This window comes from Citrus clementina, unplaced genomic scaffold (assembly GCF_000493195.1).
Source record: "Citrus clementina cultivar Clemenules unplaced genomic scaffold, Citrus_clementina_v1.0 scaffold_4, whole genome shotgun sequence".
Taxonomy (NCBI): Eukaryota; Viridiplantae; Streptophyta; class Magnoliopsida; order Sapindales; family Rutaceae; genus Citrus; species Citrus x clementina.
Window position 1 is genome coordinate 20,044,737 of NW_006262274.1, and position 27,739 is coordinate 20,072,475.

The following is a 27,739-nucleotide window of genomic DNA, read 5'->3' on the forward strand; positions in this document are numbered from 1 at the left end:
AAGGACTCTACAGGAAAAAAAAAAAAAAAACTCTCCACTTTTTATTATGTTAACCCATAAGCAAGGAAAGAAAAGAAAGAGAGAAAATCACATTATCCTTTAAGGTGGGCAAAAAAAAAAAGGAGGATCAAGGCCCATCACTCATGAGAGAAATTAAGCGAAGAAAATCTTGGGAAAAAAAAGGTTGACAAAAACAAGTGAAAGACTGATGGGATTGAAATTAAACCACATGATTGAAAGTCTTTTTGAGGTGGGACTTTTGATACAGTGGTACTGCTGCATGCATGATATGAGTTGAAGAAGAGGTACTTAATTGATGAAAGAGATTAAATTGAATTGAAGTTTGTTTGTTCACTGCTTTACTCAAATGAAATAAATATTTGCTGTTGCATTCACTTCCCTACACAATTATACCCACAGAACCAAGTGCTGCTTTCTACATCACTGGGGTGGCTGCTTTATCTTCTCGACACTGTTCTTTTTTCTTTTTTCTTTTTCCAATTCCATTTTCAATTTCAATTTAAATTCTTGGAAAGCAAACGTAAAGTTGAAGCCTCTGCCTGTCTGTCACTCTATGCACCATACTCCCATGTATCTAAAACTCTCATAGTACCTTATTACTTACTCCAAATCCCACATTCTCACTCAGTCAGTTTACTCACCCACTTTATCATTTTTTTTTTCTCTTTTCTTTCCTTTTCATCTTCTTACAAATTGAATTCGGTAGCAGCAATGAAAGACAGAGGCAAAGCTGTGGAAGTTTACAACAACAGCGGCGGCAATGAGTTTTTTCAAGATTACAGCTGTTCATCTGATCTTCCATGCAAGAAGCATCCACAATCATCTTCAGTTGGGATATGTGCATATTGCCTTAAAGATCGATTAGTAAAGTTGGTTTGCTCAGATTGTGGAGAGCAGCGTCTCTCTTCATGTTCTTGCTCTGATCTCTCTTCTTCTAATCGCAATTCATGCACTGTTGAAGTAGGCAGTGTTGGGCGCGTCTCATTCCTCATAGAAAATGAAAAAAAAGACGAATTTTTGAACCCAAAAATCAAGAGCAGTAGTAGTAGCGCTACTAGTGTTGCTGCAGAGAAACCTGCAGCACCAGCTGCTGAAGAGGTTATTTTGCTTAAGAGGAGCAACAGCAGCTGTGTTGAGATCAAGAAAAAGAATGGGTTGTGGAGAATTGGGAGGTTGTTTAGGAAGAGCAAAAGGGAAAGTAGTAGTAATAATAAAGACTGTGCGAAGAGTAGTGTTGGTGGGTGTGAAGAGAAAAGTGATTTGTGGGTTGTCGATTACATGGGGGTTTCAAGATCAAGGTCTCTTTGTAGCTTTAGAGGTGGTGGGTTGTTTGGTTCAGAGGACGGTGGTGATGTGATGAGTTGTTATTCAGGGGCAAGAAGTTCAATTTCGGCTGCTAGAAGCTCCGGTGTTAATGCCGGCATGCTGTTTGATCCTGAAAGGAGAAGTGGGTTCAGTGAGGCAGAGCCAAGAAAGAGTGGCTTTGATAGTGATCAAAAGAGGGATAGCTCTGTTGTGGAATCCGAATTTGGAAGTGATTTCAATAGGACGGCTGCTAATAGACGCGTGTTTTCACTTAAAGAAAGTTACTTTACTGGTGGGGAAGATTCAGGTTTCATTGATTTGAAGTTTGATTTGTCATCAGAATCAAAATTAGATCACCATTCTGTGAAAATGGGGGTTCTTTCAGATTCAAACTCAGCGTTTGGTAGCATGAGAGGTGGTGGCGGCGGCGGCGGCGATTTTTTGGCAAGTGATCATCAATGTGGAAGTCGGATGTTACTAAGCCATGGTGGTTCGTGTAGAATTACAGTGAATGAAAGAGGGATCAAAAAGAGCAGAAAGAGTTTCAAGGGATGGAGATGGATATTCAAGCACCATCCAAATTGGATTAGTGGTAGGAAGAAAGATGACGAAGATCAAGTTATGGTCAATCCATGATTGATTTATTTTCAATACAATATTATGTAGCTTAGATCAATCTATTATAATTAAATTTGTGTTATCTGTTTCTTGCTTTGTGTATTTTGGTCGCATTCTCCTCTCCTCTTGATTTAGTAAATGTTCAAGCCGGAAAAAAAAGGGAAAGTAGTAGCTAACAAAGTTGTGTTTGCCCTCCATCAACATAGAAGCAAATAAAGTAAAGGCATGTCTTATGCAAACTTAATGATAAAGCCACCGCAGAAAGTATATGTATCGGCCGAAAAGAATTGTTTTCTATTCCTAGGGAGGGTGGTAATTAAATTAATCAAAGGAAAGAATTTAATGAGAATGAAAGAGTTTGGTAAAGTGTTGGCCTTGAAGAAATATTTGAGATTAAGTAATTGTAACCTGTGTGCTGGATGCCATATTGCCATGCCCAGTGGACAGAGACCATTAATATGCTAATATCAATATGATTAATTGCCGTATAGTTGCTGTATTAATTAAATAGATTTTGTTAAATGGTGCGTTTTGGTCTTTCATGATTATGTCTCACATTGATACAGCACACCACTTGCTTGCATTTTCATGCCACACGGTACGATTACCACTCGCCTGTGATACCAAGTCAAAAGCTATGCAGCTTGTACAATCACTGTCTTAAGGCCTAACTTCTTGAAAATTTTTCTGAAAGATACAACAGGATCACTTATCCACAAGCCTAGTCAACAACTTAGACACTATTTTCAGCATTAGCATTGACATAATAACAAAACGTACAATTAAGTATGGCACCATATGGATGATAAAATTAAGCAGGAAGAAAGAAAAAATAAATTTTATTATGCAAAAAAAAACTACAAACTAGGCACAATAAATAAATAAAAATAAATTTTATTATGCAACCCAGAATTCTCCTTTGCTGTCTGCCTCAATGTTGTCCGGAATTTTTTGGAGCTGAGCAAAAGGTTGTGGAGGGCACATAGCTCTATGGTCATGGAGCCAAAACCTCAGAACTCGCATTGGGATGGATTCAGCCACTAAGAGGAACGTCTTGTCCTTGATTAGGGCAACTCCATTTGGAAATGCCAAACCTCTGTACATGATTGTCACCTCATTGCTGTGTGGATCATACTTCAAGTAACCTCCCGCTTCTGTCTCCGTTATCGATTACAGAAGAATATTGCCTACAAGAATAGTAATTCGGTGTAAGCATTGTAAAATATTAATCTGGAATTGATGAACAAGAATTAAGAAAAGAAAATATCCTTCTTTGAAAATACATGCTACTGTCAGTAAAATAAACGACTCCAGTACTAGGATCGATAATTCGATATCCAAGGCGTTTGTGAATCGAAAAGGTATTCCTTCAGCGGAAGAAGCAAGTAGCTGTGCTGGACCAGTTAGGCCCGACCTTCGGTAGCCCAAAGTATGCATCTGCTATGTATAGATCGCATGTCACAGGACTGAATTCGATGCCCAATGGCCTCCCACACCAGGGTTCCAACCTGGGGCTTGTTGAGCCATCGCATAATCTCCTCAGACGCCTAATCAAATAGACAGATTCCACAAATTTCATGATAATACGAGCTTTCCATAAACAACTTTTTATTGTTAAAAAAAAAAAAAAAAACAAAGCACCATATGCATAGGCATATTTCTATTCCAAATAAAATGATGACTATGAGTAGTAAAAACTATTGTGTTTCTGAATTCCTCGTTAGTCTTTGCTATAGTTAATTCAGGTCAATATTTAAAGAGTATATATATATTAGAAATGTTCCAGTTCGAAATTTTAAAGTGTAGAAAAGTATGAGAAAATTTTAAAACAACATAGTTTTAAGAGCTTAAAACTGTAAGTCTTTAAAGCCGTGCAGTTTTAAAACTTTCATGCACTTTAAAATCTCTGACCAGAAAATAATTATATACATATATGTATGTATATGTATATGTACATATATATATGTTGCAGATTATATTGTCCAAATTCATGTACTAACACTCAACTTAAAGATGCCTCAATATCAGATTTAGTTGGAATTAAAAAAAAAAAAGTTCATACACATACACATGAACATATATTTTGCATCACTCATAGCTACAAGACTAAAGCATGCTACATGCTTCATTCAGAATTTTCTATGTAAATTCTTATCACGTAATTTCAGTGCCATGTACAATAACAATATTATACATTGTATGATTACAACTCAAAAGTCAAAACTATTTTCAGAGAATATCTTCCTTAGAAATTAGTTAGAAAATTATTACCGACATCTATCTAATAGGATTCTTTTTCAAATTCTTAGAAGTTATTTACTACTTTACATAATAACCCTTAGCCTTTAGTATACAGAGTAGAATAAATAGTGAAAATTATAATTACCAGTAAGGAGTAGTAGTAGCAAACTGTGTCCATCCAAGCTTGGAGCCTCGCCACTTCAGACTTCTACCGTCAGAAACACTAACATATGGCCCTTCACCACCACAATCGAAAGCAAGGCTTTCAGGACCAACCCCCCGGGAAGCTGAAGTTGAATGCCGTCAAATAAACTAGAATAAATCATCAAGAAGAGCACAAGAGAATAAACTCTGTTCATCATTTTTTGTTGCTAGAGCGTTTTTTATTTGATTGTTGTTGCTCCTTGCTAGTGTTTATTTAATATCACCAACTTAATTGTAGAGTTGTAACGGGTTTTTATAACAGGTTTTTGTCATCTCATTTTAGTTAGGGTTCGTACTAATTACTTTTCCTTATGTTGGGTTAATATTAATTATTCATATTCCAAATTGGGAATCAAACTATTATAGTACACACAAAGTGTGATAGGTTTTTGTTTTTTAAGTTGTTGATGTAAATTTTTGCTTAATGTATAATGATTGATTTGTGTTTCGGACTTTCTTCTAAATCAAGTTCTATGGCTTAGTTTTTACTTAAAGCAAGTGTCTTAAATCATATGTCTCCTTGTGGTTAATTGTTCTCTAAAAAGAAACAATTATCAAAGGGGTTCGGTGTGCCAGCGATAACCCTATGACGCTTAAATTAGTTTTTTTTACTCAATTTTTAGAGAGAGAAAATTTAGGAGTGAGATGAGCATAGTTCGTTTTACTCATTTTATGTCCTTTTTTCTCTTACCTTCAAATGATGGGTCTTGGCCTTTATACCGGCAACTTAGAGTCAATTGGAGAAGTTATGTGGCACTTTTTCTTGTGACAAGTGTCAACCAAAACCCATGCATAGAAACACATATTCATATGTGTCAATACTTGTTCATAGCAAGTAATCTTTGGACATTTATCATGTTTTTGGGCCCTTAACTTTTAATGGACTTTAGATTAAATTCGGCATTTATATTTGTTCTTTACAAGGATGATTAATTTTGCAACATTATTTTGTAAGTGCATTCCGCAGAATGTTTGTTAGTTTGTAAACTCGTTCCGTAGAATGTTTATTGGCCCACTAGCACATTCCGTAAAATGCATATATTTTCATGTAGGCGTATTTTGTAAAATGTATATTTACCTATAGGTGTATTTCGTAGAATGTGTATTTATTCGCAGGCGCATTTCATAGAATGTGTATTTGCTCATAGATTCATTTCATAGAATATATATTTGCCCATATACGCATTTCATAAAATGCTTAATAGCTCGGGTGCTTTTACTTAGAAATATTTTCTAAGTGTCTAAGTCATTATTTATAAAGAATAGACCTAGGTTATTTTTTATAAAAAATGGACTAGATCATTTTTTGTTGAATCATGCCTTTAGCCCTTTGTCGAAAACTTGCCCTTTAGGCATTTTATTTAAAAATATTTTCTAAATGTCTAAGTTATTTTTTTGTGAAGAATAAATCTAAATCGTTTTTTTTGTAAAGAATGGACGTAAGTAATTTTTAGTTTAATCATACATTTGACATTTTATCGAAGACTCACCATTTGAGTGTTTTATTTAGAAATATTTTCTAAATTCCTAAATCATTCTTAACAAGGTCGTTATTTGTAAAAAGTGAACCTAAATCATTTTTTATAAAGAATAGACCTAGGTCCTAAGTTATTTTATGTAAAATATTATTATTAGACCTATATCTGGAAAACACTAGTATCAACACCGTGCCAAAAAGCATCATTAGCTCCGAGAAAGAAGAAATTTATATTGGCAATTAAGTTAGAATTAGTTTCCTGATGATGAAGCATTCACCAAAATTCCCTGATATCGATGCTGGCAAATCCTTTCATATACGTTGAATGGCAGTAAGAAAGCGTCCAGAATAGTTCATAACAACAATTTTGCTTTAACTAGTGGCCTTGCCCACCAGAAACAACCAGGAGAACGTACGAAGACTCATCAAATATGCCCTTAACAGCATTCAGGCTCTCTCGCACTTACAAAGCCACATCCATAAAATAATAATATTCTAACACAGAGTGATGTTTCTGTATTTTTTACTCATCTCCAATTCCTAATCCATTTCTGAAACTCAATTAATAATCTATAACAATGAGGGATGGACCAGAAACTGTGTCCAGATACAAATCTGTTACTGATACTAAACCAAAATTGACATGCCAAGTCCCTGGCTTGGCTGCATTGCTTCCAACTTGCCATCTGAACAAGATTAAAAATAGGGCAAGAAATTGGCATTAATCAAAAACTGAATCTAGTAAACAAATATTTGAAATACATCTTGAGATCTCGACCATCAGATAGAAATCAAAACTTAAGACAAATAAAACAGACAGCAAATGGAAATAATTACAGTGCATGAACAAGACAAGGACATACCCAAATGTAAGCATCAAGAAGCTTTCAAGCTTCTTTCCTGGTAATCCTGTAATTTAACAAGAGAGTAACATTAGAAACCAAAGTCCAATCCCTGGGAAGGAAAGAAAAGCCTAATAATGTATGCAGGATAGGTTGAATGTTCCAACAATCAACTTTGCAGTAAAGCTAATCGAGAATATATAATGAGCAAATACAAAGATCTCCTCAAACACAAAAAATGTACAGTACAAATTCTGACTAGTGAAACAAAATTTGGTTATTATAACAATCTCACCTGAAGCAATAAATACCCAAGGCCGTCGTAATTTCATGAATAACTGATGTCGCAAAGTGTAGATAGAGGCCAGCTGTAGTTAGCAAAAGAGCAATGTCAGGCACAGTGAAGTTTAACATCATATTATTTATGAGATCTCTAACCATGAACTGAAATATAGTTATTTGAAACCAAAATGGAAGACCACAGAAATTGTGAAAACTCAACCATAATTTTATGCAAAAACTTAAATTGTCTATAACATTCATATTCAAACTACTTCCCCAAAAATGGAATTTAATGAGATCAAAAAGTCGATATGGCAGCAAATGCACAGTAGAGTTTGAAAATGTCTCACAGAAAGTGCAGATTGCATTTTATAAACAAGAACACAACTGATACAAATAAGACCATGTACCTGTAAATATACAGTAACCGAGCAGAACCCAGAATTCATCAACTAAAGGATCTCTGCTACAATGAACAAAAGGTGTCTATTAATGTAAAAGAAAACTAAAACAAAATGGTCATCGAGGAAGCTCAGAAAAATAAACTTTTACACACCCGTCATTTAGTTTAGCAGTAAGTGCATTAGCTACGGCAAATGGAAGATACAACAGTGACTGCACAAATGACAGAGGAAAAATTTAGCAATCCAGTCTCCAAACAAGAATCGTTTCAACAATTATGTATGGTGTCATCAAAGCACTTCCAAGGAGGAACATTGAGTAAACAAAATCATTTTCCTAATCACTAAAATGTAAATATACGATCAAGTTAATCCTGCTGCATTGTGAATAATATAACAAAAAAGGGAAAACTGTATAATTTGTTGCGAATGAAACTGAAATGTCTTGCAAAATAACCTTAGGCGCAATATTTATTGACTTCAGAGAAATGGAAGTTACAAACATTCATTAGAAAATTCTCACAAACATTATTTGGAATGGATAATTCTACATACCATGCACATGTTAGTTTTCAGTCCCTTGGGCTCATCACACAAGTGAGCCAGAATCATTCTTCCCTGTGAAAATAAGCATTTCATCAGCAAACAGATGAAGAATATGACTGATTGTTGCAGAAGTGCTCAAGATAAAATTAGAAATCCACACCACAAGAGAAAACAACATGAGCAAAAGAAACCTTGAAACCTAGCAACAAGCAGCATATGGTGGGTGAAATACATATACAAGTTGCCAAATAACAAAATGATCAGAAGATTATAAAACAAATCCAAAACATGCTCAGTGCAAAGACATTTGGTGGGTGAGATATGTACACGAGTGTGAATAAACTGAAAATGATTACCATGCATCTTCAGAAGCAATCACGTAGAAAATGGAAAACAATTGTCTTGAATTAAACACACAACAAAATTTAATAGGCAACATTTGCATTTGATAGTCATTCTACGATCAAAGATAGTGGGTGGAAAAACAAAATGCCGATACAAAGGCAAGAGTATCCTAGTAATTGGCAGATGACATAATTGGGTGATATTGGCAACTGTAGTTAGTGTCCCACTTGCGAGTGCTTGGCATCAGAACTTATTTGTATTTCATTATTTTTTTTAATTTTTATATTAGCACACACCAATAATACCATCAGTAAAATATTCACCAACACCATGAAATGGCAAATTGCTACCCAAGGAGGCAATAATACAATCTGTTTTACATGAAATCTTGACTTACAATAATGAAAATTAAATCAGAAATTCAAAAAAGATATGAGAATTGAAAGGAAAAAGACAAATAAAATTGTATCCTACCACGAGGAACCCAAATGCAAGTCCAGTTCCCAAAACAACGAAATGTGGATATTTCCGAATAATTTCAGCCGGAGAAAGATAATCCCTACATAAGGGGGAAAAAACAAACATGAAGGCAAATATTAGGAACAAAATTAAACATGAGAACAGATAGCACAGGGTGACTCATACCAAGCAAGCACTCCTACCAAGAGTACCACAAAGGGGTAAAGCTGTCAAGAGACAAACGAGATGTGTTAAGCATATTTTGAACGCAGAGTTGAGTGTCATGATGCTACAAAGAATTACCATTGCTAATGCCCGTAAAATGCTTCCGTTTCTTGACTGAACAACCTTATAAACATTGGACACACTGCATCACAGACATAGAACTCATAAGAGAGGTTCAAGCAATGACCTTATGCAAGAAACTGTTAAAGGACAATGCATGTGAAACCTAATCAAAACATGGTAGTTTGAAGTTCAACTACAACTCCGGCCTGATAAAAAACAAACCTATGCATAAAACATCTTGGTTATAACATCTTCCACATGGAAGGATGGTTATAACATCTTCCACAGTTCCTTCCATGCTAACTTTTTGAGCATAGATGAAGAATATAGACATGAACTGAAGGTCACATTGAGAATAAGTGGGGAACCAAGACAACAATAATATGGAAACTAAGCTCTAAGATGCATATGCCAGTACTGTGGGTTCAGCAACTCAATACCCTGATCAGTAGCTTTAATCTGTTTAAATTCATATTGGAATGAGAAAGCAACAAGTCCAACAAGAACATGAATCTAGAATAGAATGGACAAGAAGAGGGGGAAAAAAGAATTAAAGATTACAGCATGAAAGTTAACGGTGAAGGCCAAGTTTAAATTTGAACCCTTTAGGATTAAGAAAACACTTACTTGAAGTATACTGTAGGGATAACACCAAAGGCGATCATTAAATATAACACTGCTCTGTTTGTTGGGATTGCTGAGGTTAAAAGAAGGAAAAACAAAAATTAAGTCAAAAGGACATTAAAGAAAAACCATTTGTATACTTAGGAGTTCAAAACAAATAAAAAGTTTATTAAAAAAAAGAAGAAAATAACAGTAATCAAGAAAGGAAAATAGAAAATAACAGTAATCAAGAAGTACTTAGTGCATCTTCTAAGAAATAATAGAGGCTTGAGAAAATTAATGAATCACCAATCAAAAGTCAAAATGTTTACAGAGATGGAATGTTATGATATCTCCAGTACAAACAAGGCAACAGCAGGATCCAAAATTAAAAAATATATATATATCGGGAAAGCTTTTAATAATTTATATTCCGACATCAACAAACTGTGTAAGAAAACGTGTAACATATAACTAGCACAGGTACACTACTAAATGCAATAAGGGTAAAAAGAGATGGAATCAAGAAAGTGTCAAATTATCATAACAAGCACCTATTGATGCGTCAAAAAAAAAAAAATTCTAAATCTACCATGCAATGTAAGTGTCATTGTTGTGGGCTGTAAAGCGCACAAACAGCACCTTAGTTTAGGGGCTGTTTTGGGCCTTTAGGTGTCCTAGCTTGCTTAGGAGAGTTTTGTACATATTTCGGATGCAGATAGTTTCCTAATTAGACTAGGAGTAGGCTTTCCTATAGAGAATCCTGCACAGATTTTGTTTTCCCTTCTAAGCATGGATTCTCCTCATTAGATTAGGATACTTAATAGGAGTAGCATTACTTAAACGTGCGTATAAAGACCTCTATTTTATTCTCTGTGCTTTCTTCTTCCTCTCACTTCTTTGGCGTGTGCTTCACTCTTAAGTTAGGGTTTTTGAGTTTTAGGCTGACTTTGGCACTAAGTTAGACTAGATTTGGCGCTTAAGGCCGCACGCTACATTAAGGGCGTGACATAAGACACATGCTGCCACTTCAGGAACAATACACATATAGTATCATAATTGACAATAAGAAAGTCAATCTGAAGCAAATTTACTCTGTAATCCCTTGAAAATGTACTTCAGGCCAATGTTCTAGCAGTGCACAAGATATAAGACTATCCAAGCAACATTGAACAAGAAACAATCAATAGCCAAATAAGTAGCTTTATGATTAGCTTACAAACATCATAGACACATATCAGCTCAACAGTCATCAGTACACAAAGTTAACTGTATGAAAAAGCTAAAGGCAATTTTACATCTAAAATTTTCACAATTTTTTCAAACAGTCTCTGATCAATTCATAAAATGGCACACAAACGAATGTCCAAAGTACATAAGCAACAGCCAAAATGAGTCTTCTTCCATTCAGTAATATCCAGTATAATTGAACACATATTGTCAATTCAGAGTTCCATTTTTCTGACATATAGCTTATCAGCTTCAGAGTAAAGAATATTAATCATCTGCTCTAATAATGGAGCTTACCATTAATAAATGGCACCCAACTCAAGAAGGGTATAGAATTCCCAAAATTTTGCGCCCACCACTCAGCACCTAAGAAAAGAGACTCAAGTTACTATCACAGGAGAATATAGAAAAGATAAGAACTGGAAGCATAAAATAAAAATCAGTAAGGTACATTCTTTTAAGTGCAAAAAGGAGCATACCAACTATAGCTGTAAAGAAATGGCCCACATAGATCAGCATAAGACCCTCAGTAGGTCCATTGACCACCGGAAGAATAAGGGTATTGGTAAAATAGCTGGAAAAAGAATTATCAATATTACTGACACCAAAAAAGAAAAAATGAAATTGAGACTTATACCAAAAAAAAAATTATTGGAAACATCAATCAATCTCTATGTCATACATATAAAGAATGCAGAAACAAAAGAAAGGCCTCAATAATCATAAATGATATTCATCCTAAAGGGGTCAAAGAGCAACCATCCTTCAATAGGCGTTGAGTGACTTCCTAGCTTTACATACTTAGTGCTGATTTTATTCAGTGTGTACAAAATAAAAAATAGTATGTTTCGCACCACTTACTGTTCCCATGTTGCTCCAAAAAATGGAACAGCTGAAATTACCCAGAACCAGAAAGTATCTCTTCCACACATAGCAGTGCTTCCAAAAGCCATGGCTTCAAACTGAAAGCACCAAAACATATCAAAGGCATTGTAGTGATCAGAATTACAAAAGAACAGAACAAGGTATATTCATACCGCACAGGCTAGCGCATCACAACCTGCAACATGGGAAACAAGAAATATATTTGATCAACATCGACTACTAATTATCAAGTTGTAAATATCAGGCAAAAGACATGAATGAGCAAATACCATGGTCAAAAAGTTCACCCAGTGGACTGGAAGAATTTGTCCGTCGTGCTTGCTTCCCATCAACAGCATCAAAAGTCTAGCACGTAATTAGTGAAAGGTCAAAAAGAGCCACAGCTAAAAGTACTAGAATGCAGTAAAACAAACAGAAGAAAAGAAGGACCTGACAAAGTTGCATTTTGGTTGTAGAACGGAACCTGATATAAAAATAGAAGCAAGCCATGTGCAAAATGAACCCATCTAGGTGGAGCTGTATCCAAACAAGGCGAATATATCTGAAAAACAAATTTAAATATGAAAATTAACAAAGCAGAATCTAACCACAACTAGTTATTTAATATCACTTGTGATAATAAAGACTTTCAAATTGCAAATTATACTCCAACATAAATTATCAATAAAAAAATAACAGGTAGAGAAATTGCAACTCACATAGCCAATCACTGCTGATATGACTAAGAATATAAATCCGGTAAGCGTTATCTGGAAAAAAAAACCGTGTAACATAGTTTCAGCAATATTAATTTAAAAAAAAAAAAGGCCAGCAATAACAAATTATCTTACCATGTTAGGTCTGGAGAAGATCCCGCAGCAGAGACACAATCAAAAGAACATACAAATTAATCAATATAAGAATTCAATTTTTATCCTCCCCAATAAAATGAAAAAATACAGAGAGAGAAAAATTAAATGGAAAACTTACGGCATCCAAAGAGGGAAGAAATTGACGAAACGGCTCCAAAAAGGTTGCAAGACATATTTGGCCAAATATGAATTATCGACTCCACTGTATTTGTATCTTTGCAACGCCGCTACTCCATGAGCTCCTATGTATCCCATTCTTTCCCCCTTTTTCTTTTTAATGATATACTTTTTGTGACTCTCACTGATTTTAACCTGCTGATCGTTAATGGAGAAATTATTCGACATAAATCAACATAAATATACCAGATTAAATGATGAATCGCCAAAAATCATGCATTTTAATTATTCAGAATTTCAACCAAAAAAAAAAAAGTAAAAGTAGAATACAAATCGTAAATGGAGTGGATCTGAAAACGAAATGCCAGGGCTCAGTAGGAAGAAAAATTTAGAAAATTAATAATTTTAAAAAAGAAGACACAAAGATACCTGTTAGAAATGAATTGATCCGGGGAGAGAGAGAGTCACAGATTTCGTGATTGGAAAATAAATAAACAGCTGCTTTTATCTCCCGCCCTAAATAAAAAATTTCTCCCCCATTTTTTCGCTTGAAACGGCACCGTTTATGATCTGCCAGTGAAGAATTTCTCTTCTTTTTATTGACTGTCACACAGCTTTAGTAAAAAACTTTAATTTGATAAAAAGAGAGAAAGGTGCACTTTTTGCGAGAATATTATTATGATTAAGCTACTTTTTCATTTAATTAAAAATGTTGAAAATAGAAATAATTCTCGAGTTAAGCATCAAACTTTGAGACTGTGGATTCCTTTTGCAGCACAAATCTCTCTCTCTCTCTCTTTTTTTCTACTTCTAGGCATATTCTTTTTAATTTCGTCAGTTGTCATTTTCTAGGACATCCAACCTTCTTCGAAATTTCAATTTTTTTTTTTGTTTTTCTACTCCTTTTTAGCCCCTAGGCATATTCTTTTTAACTTCTTCAGTCGTCATTTTCTAGGAAATCAGACCTTCTTCGAAATTTCAATGCTTATTTGGTCAAAAAAGAAAAAAAGAAAGCATTTTGTTTGAGCAATAGACTCAAATGTTACGAGAATCATCAACAAATTTCATTATTAGAATTTAAGTTAAGGCTCAATTATTAAAGTGTCTAATATTATTAATTTTTTTCTTTTTAATGTCCTCAATACAATACCATTCTACACACACACACATATATATATATATAGATATATTTATTTATTTATTTAGTCTGATGATAATCTGTCATTTTTCTCGTGATTCATAAGTTTCTTATTTTTAACATAAAAAATATTTTCAATACAAAAAATAAAATCAATTTACATACTGTATCCATAATATTTATTTATTTATACATGCTTGGTAAGTTACGCTCGTGCTTTGTTTAGCGGCGAGCTCCAATTGGACCCAGCGACGCGGCAACCCACGAAACACGTCAAGGGTTTTATTTTTATATTATTATTATTGCTGGAACTTGGAGTTGACATGTCATTGTCCGAGGGTACTTAACCTTTTTTTTTTAATCCTGATTAAACAACATATTACTACATTACACAAATATTTACAACAACTGCTATTATAACAGATATATTACACTGATAATTACAATCATATATACATGATTGAGACTTACATTATTACATTAAATTATGAGAAGTATATACACAGACAAATAACTCCTCACAAAGGAGGGATGTCAGACTTATATTGTTACATTGAATTCTGTGAAGTACATGCTTAGACAAATAACTCCTCACAGAAGAGGGATGTCCATCATCCACTCGCATTTCACAAAAGAGAATAATTTTTACATATTAAGAACATTTAGCTCCCACAATACTTTTGTGGGGGCTAGAACCGCTGCCCTTACAAGCCTTGTGAGGGCAGCAGCCCACCACTTCGACCTTGACTTATGTGCTAAGACTTTGACTATGGTTCTTTAACAGCTATTTTTCTCTACAATTGACCAAATATTTGAATATATTCTTCATCTTAGAACTAGGGAGAAAATAAATTTGTTAACCAGCTTTTGTCGATAAACTTCTAGAAATTTAAGCACCATAACAGGCTATTCCATCCAATTCACAAATGGACGGCATAATGATTTAATGAATTATTTTTGTAAGACATAAAAGTTTATTGTTACATTTTGAGATTGAAGTTTTATTTGGAAACGAGGAAAGAAAAGAGTGAAGAATTGCCATAACTAGAATTTGAATTCGTAAGCCATTTCCGACTTCTCCTTGATGATTTAGAAGATGCAGTGTTGTCGGATGGATGTGTGTTGGTAATCCAATTTGTAGGGACAAATAAAAAGTGTGAATGCGGTGTTACAGTTGGACTTGCACACACATCAATGTGCTCTGTTCCCTGAAGTCTTGAGTGTGTCTTCCCCACCCACCCACCCCACTTGCGTTTTATTATTATACGACAGTGTGGAACTTGGGAATTAATAAATAATCACAATTCAAAGTGTCAAAAATGGATACAATCTGATAGGTACCTTACGACAGTTGTAGCGTACATGAAAAACTAGTTTCAACGGTGGGGACGTGTTTATTTAGTTTTTAACATTTTATTCCCTGTTGCTTATTGAAATGCTATAAAAAAAAACTAAATTATATATATAGAGAGTTAGTATATCTCACATTCTTAAAATGAGAATGTCTATATCAGAGAGTTATTACATATGTATATATTAGAAATATTTTAATCAAAAATTTCTAATTACATTAAAGTTAAGGATAAAGTAACAGAGAAAAAAAAAACACAAATTTTAAAATAATATATTTTATCATATAATATTTTAAAATCTAAATTTTCATTTATCTTATAACTCATTCTTTACTTTACTATGGCCAGACATCGTTAATTAGAAACATGTGTGCATGTGTATATATAGTTTAGAATATGTACAAGTTGCCACTCTTGGATGGCTCTTTTACGGACTTGGCAACAAAATTGGACGTTGGGACCTTCAATGAACTGAATCTGCTTCTTCAAAATTGTATTTCAAATTCCGAATCTAATATTAAAATGGAAGAAGGTAAATAAAATCTAAATTTGAGACCCAAGTTCTATTGATCTTCTTCTTATAGTAGACAGACAGATAACCCACATGCTTGTTTATTACCAAACAAAGAGGTGGTTACCAATTAAAATAAATAAAAAACAAATTCACCACATAAATCTCTTGATTTATCGAAAGAGATTATCAGAATATTTATATTAATACTTGAAAATCAAACAAAAATATGTATTTAGAGTTTGCTTACTAATTAATTAATTTGTGTTTTTAACCAAACAAGAGGGGATGGCAAGACAGAAAATCTTCTGAGGAAATAGCAAAGACTAGACTAGGCCTTTATTACGACAACATAAGGCTGCACAGAAGATCCCGTGTACAAATATCCACCGTATTCTTGAACTTCACTGACAGAATTGAGTGTATTTCCTTCGTTTCCATCCAACACATCCACAACATTACCATTCACATCAAACTTAACCCCAACAGGGTCTCTTAGAAACCATGGCTTCGCAGTTTCTTCACAGAAAGCCGTCTTCTTATTGCTCTCAATCTTTCCCCTCGCAGAGTTCATTGCAATCCAAAATTCTCCCTTGCTGTCACTCTTGATGTTGTCAGGAAATCTCGGCATCTCAGCAAAAAGCTGCGGAGTGTATGTAGTTCTCTCACCTTGAAGCCAAAACCGTAAAATCTTCAGTGTGGCTGACTCAGCAAGTAGGAGGAACGAGTTATTATTGCTTAGTGCAACACCATTCGGAAATGATAAGCCGTTATACATTACTGTCACGTTCTTCTTGAGTGGATCATATTTCAATAACCTCCCACTTCTATCTCCGGTAGCAATCGACATAAAATATTGCCTACACAACATTTGTGCAAAAATATTAATTTACCATGCAATTATATTCAGAATAACAATACTTTTAGCCCAAAAAAAAAAGAAAATTACTGTTTTTTATTACAAAATGCTACTGAAACTACTATAAGAAAAAAGGAAACGAGAGAGAGAGAGAAAAAGGGGGAAAAAAGAATGATAAAGAGTGTTTCTTTTAGTTTTTTTATTTATTATTTTAATGTTATATGAACTTATCATTTTACCCTTGTTTGGCGTTAAGTTAACGGTGGTTTGACGGAAATGGGGGTGCAGTGCACATAGTCGAAAGATGTGGGTGTGCAGTGCTAAATGTCGAAACAATTGGGGGCTGACGATAAATTACCCTATTCAGAATAACAATACTTTTAGTCCAAAAAAAAAAAGAAAATTACTGTTTTTTATTACAAAATGCTACTGAAACTACTATAAGAAAAATGATAATTTAGCATAGTCACCATATATTTTTGGTAAGAGTTCATTGCGCAAGTCTTATTGCTTATCATTGAAGTCAAAATATCTGTCTCTATTTTTATGGTTGAAAACATTTATGGCTAAATATGACAACGTTTTGTAACGAAATAGTGTTGCCACCAATTACCTTTTTTTAGAAGGAAGTTATTTTGGCTAAGTAATAAATTTGTGGTCAAGTACTGGATCATTAGCCACAAACGTACTTCTGGGAGAATTTGACACTTCTTTGGAAGTGAAGTCAATATATACATAAAAAGAATAGGCAATTCCTATCTATAAATAGTATATACTATTTATGTGAGTAGTGTATCTTAACTTACATATAAGATAGGGGATCCTGTAGCCTACAAAATTAGTGTAGAAAATAATTTAAGGATAAGCATCAACAACCATTAAGAAAGGAAAGCGACCTTCTTTGGAAATAAATGCTGCTGTCGGTAAAATAGACTATTCCTGTGTTGGGATCGATGTCCAAGTCGTTTGTGAAACGAAAAGGGATTCCTCCGGCTGAAGAAGCAAGTTGTTGAGCCTGACCACCATTTGGACCGACCACCATCAACCCAAAGTACGCATCTGCAATATATAGATCGCAAGTTACAGGATTGAATTTGATCCCTAATGGCCTCCCACACAACGGTTCCAAAGTTGTATTCGTTGAGCCATCACATATTTCCCTTGCCCTAACCAAATAAATTCCAAATAATAAGTTAACTGAATTTTTCAATAAAACACTAGAGATTTAGACCCTTTTTAGTGCTATTTTCCGAAGCCAGTTTGTTTTTCGACGAAATTCTCAAAATAAAATTGACAATGATGATAAGAAAAGGCTAAAGCATGTCAATGTGGTTTTAGGGAGAGATCTAAAATTCTCAGACCCTTCTTTTTTTAAACAAAATTTTCTCATGTAACTAACGGTAAATAAATTAAAAAATAAAATTAATTAAATTTTAATCATATATTAACATTAAAAGATAAGTGGCATAAGATTAATTGTTAAAAGTTTAGGAGAGCTCAGATTAAAAGCGAGTTCGTAGAGTTCAATTCAATAGAGGATGTCTGCAGTAGGTCAAAACATAGTCCGGTCAATTAATGCTGATGCTGATATCATTAAAAACCTGAGGACATACAGATTAAAATCAATACAAGTTTATTACTATTATACCTACCGTGTTCAAATTTTATTAACGGTAAGTACGAGGCCCTACAAACACAAGCGTATGTTTGTATCTACACACACATATTTCATTTTATTGATTTCCTTTTTTAGAAAATCTTAAAAATCAGATACTGGCATGCAATTGCATGGTTTCTTCCCAAAGAGTAATTAGAGGGTGGGATCTGAATGCATTAACGTGTATGCATGCATTATGCTGCATATTCTTAGTTGATTACCTGTGAGGGGCCGTCGTAGCAAACTCAGTCCAACCAGAGTTCGCAGCTTTCCATTTAAGGATTCTACCGTCGGAAACACCGACGTAAGGTCCTTCGCCGTTGCAGTCGAAAGCAAGGCTTTCGGGACCAACCACCCCGGGAAGCTGAAGCTGCTGATAGCTTTTGGAGGATAAGATGACACAAGGAAAAACCAGGGGGAAAATGAAAATAATGAAAGACGAAAGTAGTTTCATGGTGTTGCTATGCATACTGATATGACAAAAGTCGAGTCTATTTATAACCTGGCAACAGAGCTCTTTTGGTCTTTGTACGTCTGTGGTAGTTTTAGACTTCTGTGTCTAAAATTTATTATTCATTAATACTAAATAATATACATTTCTTAAGAAATAAATGAGCCGAATAATCAAATTGGTTGGGTAGTTTTCAGTCATGATTGCCAAAAAAATTAAATATTCATCAATGTGCATTGTCTGTATGCTGAATTATGGATTGGTTGGGGTAGTTTTCCATGGAACAAAGTAAACAGTGAGTGATATCTAGCTAGTTAGTGATCATTTATTTATTTTTTGGTATACGTATACTTATAGGTAGCGTTTACTTTTTAGATTGGAGTGAGAATCTTAGGATTGGGAGTGTGGAGTGGGAGTGTGAGTAGGTTGTTTACTTACACTGGAATGGAAGTATGTAATGAAAATCAGAATTTAATTTATGTGTTTATTTTGTCTTTGATTGAGAGTAAATAGTTTCAAATTACAATTTTATCCTTATTTAAAGAATTATAATTTTTAATTACAAATCTAATAAAAAATATATTTAATGAATAAATATTTATTTTATTATATTTGTAAATTTATAATAATTATTAATATTCTTAATTATGAACATCACAATTTTTTATTAATTTTAATTTTAATATAAAATGAAACATTATTTTATTTTATATAATTATATTAAATTTATTATTATATAAAATAATAATATAATATTATTTAGTACAAAATTAATATTTTCTTAGAATAAACTATTTATTATTATTAATTATTAATATTAAACAAATATAGTACTATTATTTTTAAAATAAATATAATAATATTATATTTATTAATTCTCTATTAATATAATAATAATATTTTTAAATAATTTTAACTTAGAATTAATGTAAATTATTATTTAGTTAAATATAATAATATTATTTATTTTATTTTATTAATTATAAAACATTAAATTGAATTAAATTAAAAAAAATGGTAGAAAATGGAGAGGATTCACTCCCACCTCCCCCAATGAGAGTCCCACTCCAACTACCCACTCCAAAAATAGGTGGGGCCCACAGAATGGGATTCCTAATCCTTCCCCAATTTAGTGAAGTAAACACTGGAGTGGGAGGAATACGCACTCCTCACTTCCACTTTAGAAAGTAAACACAACAATAGTATATTTATTTTCCGGATTAGAGAATCAGAAGTTAGAATTGGAATAATTGACAGCGTTTACTTCGCAAATATGGAGCAGGAATCGGAATTAAAATAATGAGATCCACTACTATTTGGGAATAGAAAATGAGAGATTGATTTCCATAGAGAATGTGAGAATGAGTCTCTCATTATCAGAATGAGCAGTGCTACGGTCAGTCGCCCAATCGGACGACTGACTCACTCGCTCTTTGTGAGTTGGATATGTGTCCATTAGTCTTTCTTTCTTTAAATCACAATAAATAACTATTGTCTCGTTGTTAATAAAATATTTAGTTATACTGTTTACCCACCTTACTTCTTCATTTTTTATTTCGCTTAATTGCCCTTGGTTTCTCCGTACAGACCATATACCAGATTCCACCTACTTCCACTTTCAAAAGCACAAAAGTTGCAGGGGCATTTTTAGATGAAAATTTTATTTTGAAATTATCATCTCAACAGCCGCCATCAAGAAATTGTTTGGAGAAGCCACAAGCCTTTTTAGGTAATGCCTTTTACCTTTCCTTTATAAAATGTGATTTTATAATGTAATTTAAATTACATTAGGTTTTTGTTTTATTATTAGAAAAATTATTAGTCATTCACTTTAAATTTATCCTATTATAAAAAAAATACCATAAAATTTTAAATTTATTTAATTTTTTATCTTAAATTTGTAATTCATATCAACCATCCACCAAAATGACATAATTGCCTTTATTGAAATGAGAAAATAAAATTAAATACATAATATAGTAGTAATTATTTTATGAGAGTAATTATATCTTTTTTGTGGATGGTTGATATAAATTGTAAATTTATGGTGAAAAATAAAATATATTCAAAATTCTATAGTATTTTGTTAATAACAAGATAAATTTAAGGTAAATAACTATAATTTCCTATTATTATTTAAAATTGAAAATGCTTCTGTCAATTTTTTCTATGCAAATTTGGTGTCTTTTGGTTTTGTTAATATATATTGGTCATTTTATGTAGCAAAAAATTGTATATTTATTTCTCTATTTACATTGTAAAAGTTGAGTTTTTTTTTATATACAATGAAGTTAGTAAATTGAAATTGCTGCTTTGAACTGTTGAAATGTAGGTGTACATTTGATATTTATGACTATTCAAAATCTTTTATTTGGAAGAGCGAGAGAGAAGCTTCTCATATTTAATGAGAAATTAAGTAAAAAGAAAAAGAATTGAAGAAGCAAAGTGGCATTCTAAATGAAATTTCACTGAAAGTGGTGAGTAAACAATATAATTAAATATTTTGCTGATAACGAGACAAAAGTTATTTAATCTGATTTAAAGAAAGAAAAACAATGGAAACTTGTCCAACTCACAAAGAGCAAGTGAGTCAGTCGCACTGCTCTTATTAGGATTAATCATTTTACTCTCCCAAAATTAAAAATGTTCATTTTTTCCTTTTTTATAATTAATTAATATATTATTTTAATTAAGTAATTAATATTAATATTATTAGTTAATAGATTTTTATAATAATTGTTAATATAGTTATTATAATTAATTAATTAATTTTTTTACAATTAATTAATATATTAGTTAATAATAATTATGACAATAATCCATTAAGTACTCTTAGTAATTTGTTACAATCTAATTCATTCCCATTCCGATTCCAAATAAAGTAAATACATTAATGGGAATTCAGCTCATTCCGATTCCGATTCTTACAGTTCAAGTAAACAACTTATTTTGATTCTCATTCCATATTCCCATTCTAGCCCATTCCCATTCCTGTCCATTCCGATTCCAGCTCATTCTGATTCTAGTTTAGTAAACGCAGCATTAATGTCATGGGGTTTCGAACTCTACTCATATTGTCGAAGAGATCATAGCATCTTAAAAAATCTCTTTAAATAAGAGTATCTCCAAAATATTCTTCAAATGAGATTTTATTACTTATTTAAAGAGTCATATCAGCATTTAAAACTTCAAAAAACACTCTAATTATGATTATTCAAATAAGAAATAATTATCTCTCTTCAATTTTTTAGAGTTGCTCCATATTCAATTCATATGTTATTACTTTTTATTGGGGAGAGAGGGAAGTATTTTAATTACTATTTACTTTTCTTTGAAAAAATATTTATTTCATTAAAGTAATATTAACTTATTTCTAGTCGAAGAGTTTTTTGGAGAATAACTTATTTTTTTCACTCTTCTTTTTGCCACATAGGTAAGTAAATAAATATTTGAATATTAAAATTAGTAGAACCTTTTGGAGATGTTCTAAGATTTTATTACTTATTTGAAGAGCCACATTAATTAGGGATGACAATTTAACCCGGACCCAAATGAACCTAGGTAATCCGGTCCGGGTTGAACCCATACCGGAGTGTTAAAAAATTCAGTATCCGGAATGGATTTTAGTGATCCGGACATATCCAAGTCTGATTCCGGGTTTGGTTTAGCCCATATATCCTGAATCCAGACTCGGATATCTTATTGTAATATTATTTTTAATTATATTTATTAATCAACATAAATACAAACCAAAAATACAAAACCCTAACTTTATCTATTCCTCTTCCTCACATATCGCAGCTGCCGCCTGCTGTAGGAAAAGTGCCAAATACGGTCCAGGCTACTGCTGTCGTTCGCCATCGTCGCAACTCGTACTCTCGGGTTCACCACCGTCACAGGCATGTAGCTCCTCTATTTATCATCATCGGTCCAGGTTGCTGCCCTTGGAAGTTAGGGTTCGCCACCATCGCCGACGCCTTGCATCTTCTATCAGATCGCTCACAATTCGACCTCGACACCGCTCCTTCTCTTTGTTTGCTCCGCTCTTTGTCTCTCTTCAACTCCATTCATTTACATCTTCGGTTTGGCCGCATGAGACCAAATGACTGGATTAATCTTTAACTAGTCCATGGATCTCCCTTCATTTCCTTCGCAACCAAACATGGGCCACTTTACCTTGGATTAACATGCTAATTATTTTCGCGTTGTAGATTTGTGTTATGGATTTATATTTGTGGTTGTTTTATTACTTGAAATATTGAAATATATTTCAATTTATGGATTTACATTATTGGATGTGCTATTGCTTAGAAATTTGTGTTGTTTATGAATGATTTACAATCTAGATGTGTTATTACTTGGAAATGTATTAAGATTTTATTTTTAGAATTTTAGAAATTGATTCATTGATTTGGGTTCAAAATTTGGAATCTAAAAATCCGGATTTTTCTGAGTTGAACCCGGATCGGACCTAGATGAAAAAAATCGGGTTTTAATTCGGGTCCGGAACCAGAAAGGCTAAACTCATACCCGGACCCGGATTTTGCCGTCCCTAACATCAACATTTAAGACTCTAAAAAATACTCCAATTAAAATTCTTCAAATAAGAAATGATTCTCTCTCTTCCATTTTTTACAGTTGCTTTCTCCCTCTTTAATTCATATTTTATTATTTTTTATTAGAGAGAGAGAAGTGCTTTAATTATTATTTATTTTTCCTTCGAAAAAATATTTATTTGATTAAAATAATATTAACTTATTTTTATTTGAAGAGATTTTTAGAAAATAATATATTTTTCACTCTCTTTTTTACTACATAGGTAAGTAAATAGATATTTGAAAAGTAAAATTAATAGAGTTTTTTTGGAGATACTCTTAGATTGCCGTAAAGTTAAATAATAAAAGAAGAATATAGAACTATGTGTGTCAATATTGTTGTTACAAGTTAATTACGACTTGCCCAACGAATTTTACAAATGGGAGAGGTTAATGAAAGTCTCCTCGAGTGGGAAATTTACACTAATAACCAAAAAAACTTTGCTTTTTTTCATCTTAACCCCCCAAAAATATTTCTATCAACATTAGCCATTAAACAACATTTGAGTCCAAAATACCCCTCCCTCATCTCTTCCCCAACACTCCCTTTCTCTCATCTCTCCCAAACCGATCCAACTCCCATCATCGGCGGCGACATCAACCCTCGTCGGCGGCGGCTCCATCTCTCACCGGCATCCGATCTACGATCCACAACCTTCAACAAAACCTAGGTTAGTCATTTTTCTTATTTTCATTAATTTAAAATGAGATTTTAGAATAATAATAGTTATAGCTTGAGATTGATAATGGTGGTGATGATGTTTGTGGTGGTTGGTGGTGTTTGGGAGTACTGTTTTTGATTTTGGTGTGATTGCGCTTAATTTTGGGGGTGGGAAGGGAGGGGGGCAGGGCGCGCGCCGGCGCCCATCGCTGGGCAGCAGCGCGCGCACCAAATCTGGTGCGACAGCAAGCCTCACGCACCAGATTGGTGCGAGAGGCTTGCTGTCGCACCAGCTGTGGTGCGAGAGGCTTGCTGTCGCACCAGCTGTGGTGCGAGAGGCTTGCTGTCGCACCAGCTGTGGTGCGAGAGGCTTGCTGTCGCACCAGTTTTTTTGTCGCACCAGAAAATTAGAGTTTTTTTTTAACGAGTTAATTTTTTATTTCTGTAAATATAATGTAATAATTTTATAAATATTACAGATACATGGCGAAATCAGAATCACCGGATATTGAAGTAGGCAAGATGTATTTTCGTTATGCTGATCACTTTCCTGGTCGAATTTCGAGCATGTGTATGTTATCTTCGGTCGTAAAAGCTATCGAGGAAAAATTAACAAAGCGGCAGTTGAGTATGTTCAAAAAGGATATATTTGGGCATTTCTTGGAGTGTCGAAGTTTTCCATTTAGTGGGGTAATTTTGCATAATCTTTTACTGCGTCAAGTGGCCCATGAAGAAGATAGCCGTGAGGATCAGTTATGGTTTCAAATTGGTAAGCATTTGATTCGCTTGTCAATTGTCGAATGGTGCTTGGTTACTAGACTTTCATTTGGTGTTGATACCAATGAAAAAAATGATGAAATGGAGCAGAGGCTACGGAATACGTATTTTGGTGGTGTGCATCGTAAGATTAATGTGAAGCAATTTGATGCCGTATTTAAGGAGTTGAATTTCGAGGAAATAGACGATATGGACGCATTAAAGATTGCGCTGTTTTATTTTGCAGACAGAGTACTAAATGCAAGAAAAAATCACTGTCAAATTAATTTCGATTAGCTTGACCAAGTTGATGATATTCAGTACTTCCGAAAGCGTCCATGGGGTCTATTGTCGTGGGAAATGATTTACGAGAGTCTTGACAATGCACTGTTCGAAAAAGACGAGAAATTTAAGAAGACTCGGTTGAAAAATCCAGATCATAATATTGAAAAATACAATCTTTACGGATTTACGTCTGGGGTGCAGGTGTTTTTTTTTGTTTATTAATAAGTTTTATAGTATTAAATATTTGATAGTTGTTTTATTTGATTTTTCACTTTGGTTGTTGTAGGCTTGGATTTATGAAGCAATCGGAGGGTTACCATCAACATGGGTCGTCAAAACGAAGAGTAAGATTCCCCGCATTCTGCAATGGAAGCCTATGGCGTCTTCGAGAATCAACTTTGCGGAGGTTTATTCGTTCTTCAACGACGAATCTCGTCTTGTAAGTAATATGTATTACTTATTTTTTTAACTTTACTAAATTTAAGTTGGGTATACTTACTTAAATTTTTCAATTAAATTTATGGCAGACAGACGTTTTACAAACTCTTGAGCCAAATTCAAAGGAGAGTAGCAGAAAATATTGGCTCTCTGTGAAGGATTACTTGCCAAGCATTCCAGACTGGGTTCATAAGGTCGGTATACTGTAAGTACAAAATTTTTTTTTATCGAAATTTTTGACTTTTCATTTAGTAATTTTAAATGATACTTTATACAGCACCAACCCTCAATCAACGCGATGCCGTCGGTTACAAGACAATCGGACGAGCATGACGATCATGACGACATACCAAACCCAATACCAGAGCAGCGTCATGACACTTTTGAGCAGCGTCATGACACTTTTGAGGATGAGGTGGCTGTTGATGACCACCCGCAGCAAACAGACAACTCTGATGACGCACGGGATTCTGAGGTTATAAATAATATACGATATTTTTCACTTTGGTTGTTATTATTTTTTTATTGTTATTCTAAAGTTTTATTTTTTTCTTTTGTATTAGTCGAGGACAAAGCAGTTTAATGATTACGTACGACGACGGTTGGATAAGATTGATCGTAACGTGTATGAAATAAAGTCAGAATTAAAAGATTTTAAAGAAACCGTTGTTGGCTTCATCGACACATTTTCTAAACGTCCAAATAAGGATTCTCCCACTGCACGCTCGTATGCGGTAAGCTAATTTAAATTAAATAATTATGTTCGTTTAACTTTTAATTTGATAATTATTTAATATGTTCTTTTTGGCGATTGTACAGGCCCCGGATGACTATGGAGTGTATACTGACGTGGGCAATGAAAATTTGTCTACGCCCACGTCATTGGTTAGTTTCTACGGGGATGTTAGTGGGGAGAGCGTGCAGGTGTTCACAGAGGTGCCTCCGGGCGTTAGTAAGTTCGGCCGCGCGTACATACCGTCGTATGTTTATAACAGTCCTTACATGATTCCTCCGGTCAGGCGAGGACAGAACGTCCGGAGGTTACCTCGACCCCAAATCATGGAGCATGCGATTGACATGAGTACGAGTGTGGATGTAAATCCACTGAGAGGATTGGAGGACTCTAGTTTGTTTGCTGAGTTTGATCGAAGGTTCACTAGTGATATCAGAGTCCGCCGGAACGTCCAGCACCCGCGGTCATTCTTTCAAATAATTTTGGGGACAGCTTCGATGGGATGGCTAGGCGATGAGGTATTTATATTTTCCTCGTGGTGTATACTGTTGTGGATTTGTGTATAATTTTTTTTTTAAAATCGTAATATTTCTGTTTCTCTACAGCATATTCACGAGTATCTCCGCTTGATTAGCGAGAAACAACGGCAGTATCCAAATGCCTTACTCCAACGTGTCACACATACGGACACATTTTTTTGGGTAACGTGCCGACAAAACTTATAAATACTATTTAATTTCTTTAATTATTGCCTTTAAGTTTTATTAATTTATGCATTTCTTGGTTATCTATGTACTAGGTGTTCTTGAATCAGTTATGGAATAACGGGAATTGTGCAGTCGATTCAATGGTATTCGACGACCGCTTGAATAGTTATCTTTGTGGGTGACAGCACACAATGTCAAAATCAATGACGGATGTCGATATGGTATGTATTTTATTACATTTCACATGTTCTATACTGAAAATATTCGAGGAGTTGTTTTTTCTTTGTTGTATTTCAATTTCATATATAACGAACATGTTTTTTAATTTTTATATGCAGTTACTCATCCCTGTTAACTTGGACGGCGCGCATTGGGTACTAGCACGAGTTGACTTTCGGAAAAATAAAGTCTGGATTTATGACTCATTACTCACATTTCGCGACGACAAAAGGTACAAGTTGAAATTCAAGCCACTTGAAGTTATATTCCCTCGATGGTTGGAATATGTTGGCTTCTACAATATACGACCTGAGTTGCGGAGTGAAGACCCGTGGAAAGTTATCGCAGTTAAGAGCGCGCCACAACAAGAGCCTGGAACTGGCGATTGCGGTGTTTTTGTATTGATGGTTACGATGTATTTAATGTTCGGGCTTAGGTTGGAGTTTAACGCTAGTCATGTCGAGTACTTTAGAAAGAAGATTGCGGTTGATATATTTAATGACGATATTATATTGTAGACCTATGTAGTAATTTCAATGTTGAAATTTACATTTTTTTTTATTTCCACACTTAATTTTATATAATTTTAATGCCTCACATTTTGAACTTTAAAATAAAATAAAGTTTTATGAATAATAACAATTTTAACCAACGAAATACAA

At 33.8% G+C, this 27,739-nt stretch overlaps 4 protein-coding genes, 2 long non-coding RNA genes and 1 pseudogene across 8 annotated transcripts; 4 read left to right on the top strand and 3 right to left on the bottom strand.

Annotated features, from left to right (window-relative positions):
* Nucleotides 1-225: 225 nt before the first annotated feature.
* On the top strand, nt 226-2,252 carry LOC18045314. The gene has a single exon (XM_024185260.1). It carries the CDS (start codon nt 733-735, stop codon nt 1,960-1,962), a length of 1,230 nt encoding a protein of 409 aa, XP_024041028.1. The 5' UTR covers nt 226-732; the 3' UTR covers nt 1,963-2,252.
* A 589-nt stretch (nt 2,253-2,841) lies between these two features.
* Nucleotides 2,842-4,547, bottom strand: LOC18045315 (annotated as a pseudogene).
* Nucleotides 4,548-6,159: 1,612 nt separating this feature from the next.
* On the bottom strand, nt 6,160-13,337 carry LOC18045316 (choline/ethanolaminephosphotransferase 1). 3 transcript variants are annotated; one of them, XM_006437724.2, is made up of 20 exons: nt 13,145-13,337; nt 12,717-12,910; nt 12,578-12,587; nt 12,446-12,496; nt 12,211-12,288; nt 12,017-12,092; nt 11,900-11,922; nt 11,724-11,824; nt 11,342-11,436; nt 11,160-11,228; nt 9,657-9,726; nt 9,045-9,108; nt 8,928-8,968; nt 8,757-8,841; nt 7,947-8,009; nt 7,547-7,605; nt 7,401-7,453; nt 7,004-7,076; nt 6,730-6,775; nt 6,160-6,552 (listed from the first exon to the last, which is right to left on the bottom strand). In XM_006437724.2, the coding sequence occupies exons 2-19, from the start codon at nt 12,851-12,853 to the stop codon at nt 6,754-6,756; spliced, it is 1,170 nt and encodes a 389-aa protein (XP_006437787.1). In that variant the 5' UTR covers nt 12,854-12,910; nt 13,145-13,337; the 3' UTR covers nt 6,160-6,552; nt 6,730-6,753. The 3 variants fall into 3 exon arrangements, with proteins under 3 accessions (XP_006437787.1, XP_024042173.1, XP_024042174.1); XM_024186405.1 differs by having other exon boundaries at nt 12,717-12,913; XM_024186406.1 differs by lacking the exon at nt 13,145-13,337 and adding an exon at nt 13,046-13,099 and having other exon boundaries at nt 12,717-12,913.
* Nucleotides 13,338-16,008: 2,671 nt separating this feature from the next.
* Nucleotides 16,009-18,701, bottom strand: LOC18045317 (protein STRICTOSIDINE SYNTHASE-LIKE 10). The gene is made up of 3 exons (XM_006437725.2): nt 18,454-18,701; nt 17,472-17,741; nt 16,009-16,576 (listed from the first exon to the last, which is right to left on the bottom strand). The coding sequence occupies exons 1-3, from the start codon at nt 18,699-18,701 to the stop codon at nt 16,048-16,050; spliced, it is 1,047 nt and encodes a 348-aa protein (XP_006437788.2). The 3' UTR covers nt 16,009-16,047.
* A 6,831-nt stretch (nt 18,702-25,532) lies between these two features.
* LOC112099299 lies at nt 25,533-26,018 on the top strand. The gene is made up of 3 exons (XR_002906095.1): nt 25,533-25,612; nt 25,696-25,893; nt 25,982-26,018. It is a non-coding gene; the product is annotated as an uncharacterized LOC112099299 (long non-coding RNA).
* A 559-nt stretch (nt 26,019-26,577) lies between these two features.
* LOC112099305 lies at nt 26,578-27,024 on the top strand. The gene is made up of 3 exons (XR_002906100.1): nt 26,578-26,669; nt 26,757-26,852; nt 26,951-27,024. It is a non-coding gene; the product is annotated as an uncharacterized LOC112099305 (long non-coding RNA).
* A 24-nt stretch (nt 27,025-27,048) lies between these two features.
* On the top strand, nt 27,049-27,595 carry LOC112099177 (sentrin-specific protease 1-like). The gene is made up of 2 exons (XM_024186291.1): nt 27,049-27,079; nt 27,197-27,595. Exons 1-2 carry the CDS (start codon nt 27,050-27,052, stop codon nt 27,593-27,595), a joined length of 429 nt encoding a protein of 142 aa, XP_024042059.1. The 5' UTR covers nt 27,049.
* Nucleotides 27,596-27,739: the final 144 nt, after the last annotated feature.

What these genes read in the sequence shown, in the direction of transcription:
- LOC112099177 (XM_024186291.1), top strand. Translation starts at nt 27,050, where the DNA reads ATGTCAAAATCAATGACGGATGTCGATATG. An exon ending in CAATGACGGATGTCGATATG is followed by an intron (nt 27,080 to 27,196) that starts GTATGTATTTTA and finishes TTTTATATGCAG; the next exon opens with TTACTCATCCCTGTTAACTT.
- LOC18045317 (XM_006437725.2), bottom strand. Translation starts at nt 18,701, where the DNA reads ATGCATAGCAACACCATGAAACTACTTTCGTCTTTCATTATTTTCATT. An exon ending in GCTACGACGGCCCCTCACAG is followed by an intron (nt 17,742 to 18,453) that starts GTAATCAACTAA and finishes TTATTTGGTTAG; the next exon opens with GGCAAGGGAAATATGTGATG. An exon ending in AGCATTTATTTCCAAAGAAG is followed by an intron (nt 16,577 to 17,471) that starts GTCGCTTTCCTT and finishes AATGTTGTGTAG; the next exon opens with GCAATATTTTATGTCGATTG.
- LOC18045314 (XM_024185260.1), top strand. Translation starts at nt 733, where the DNA reads ATGAAAGACAGAGGCAAAGCTGTGGAAGTTTACAACAACAGCGGCGGC.
- LOC18045316 (XM_006437724.2), bottom strand. Translation starts at nt 12,853, where the DNA reads ATGGGATACATAGGAGCTCATGGAGTAGCGGCGTTGCAAAGATACAAA. An exon ending in TGCTTCTATTTTTATATCAG is followed by an intron (nt 12,093 to 12,210) that starts GTTCCGTTCTAC and finishes ATTACGTGCTAG; the next exon opens with ACTTTTGATGCTGTTGATGG. An exon ending in TTGCATTTGGGTTCCTCGTG is followed by an intron (nt 8,010 to 8,756) that starts GTAGGATACAAT and finishes TTATTTTCACAG; the next exon opens with GGAAGAATGATTCTGGCTCA.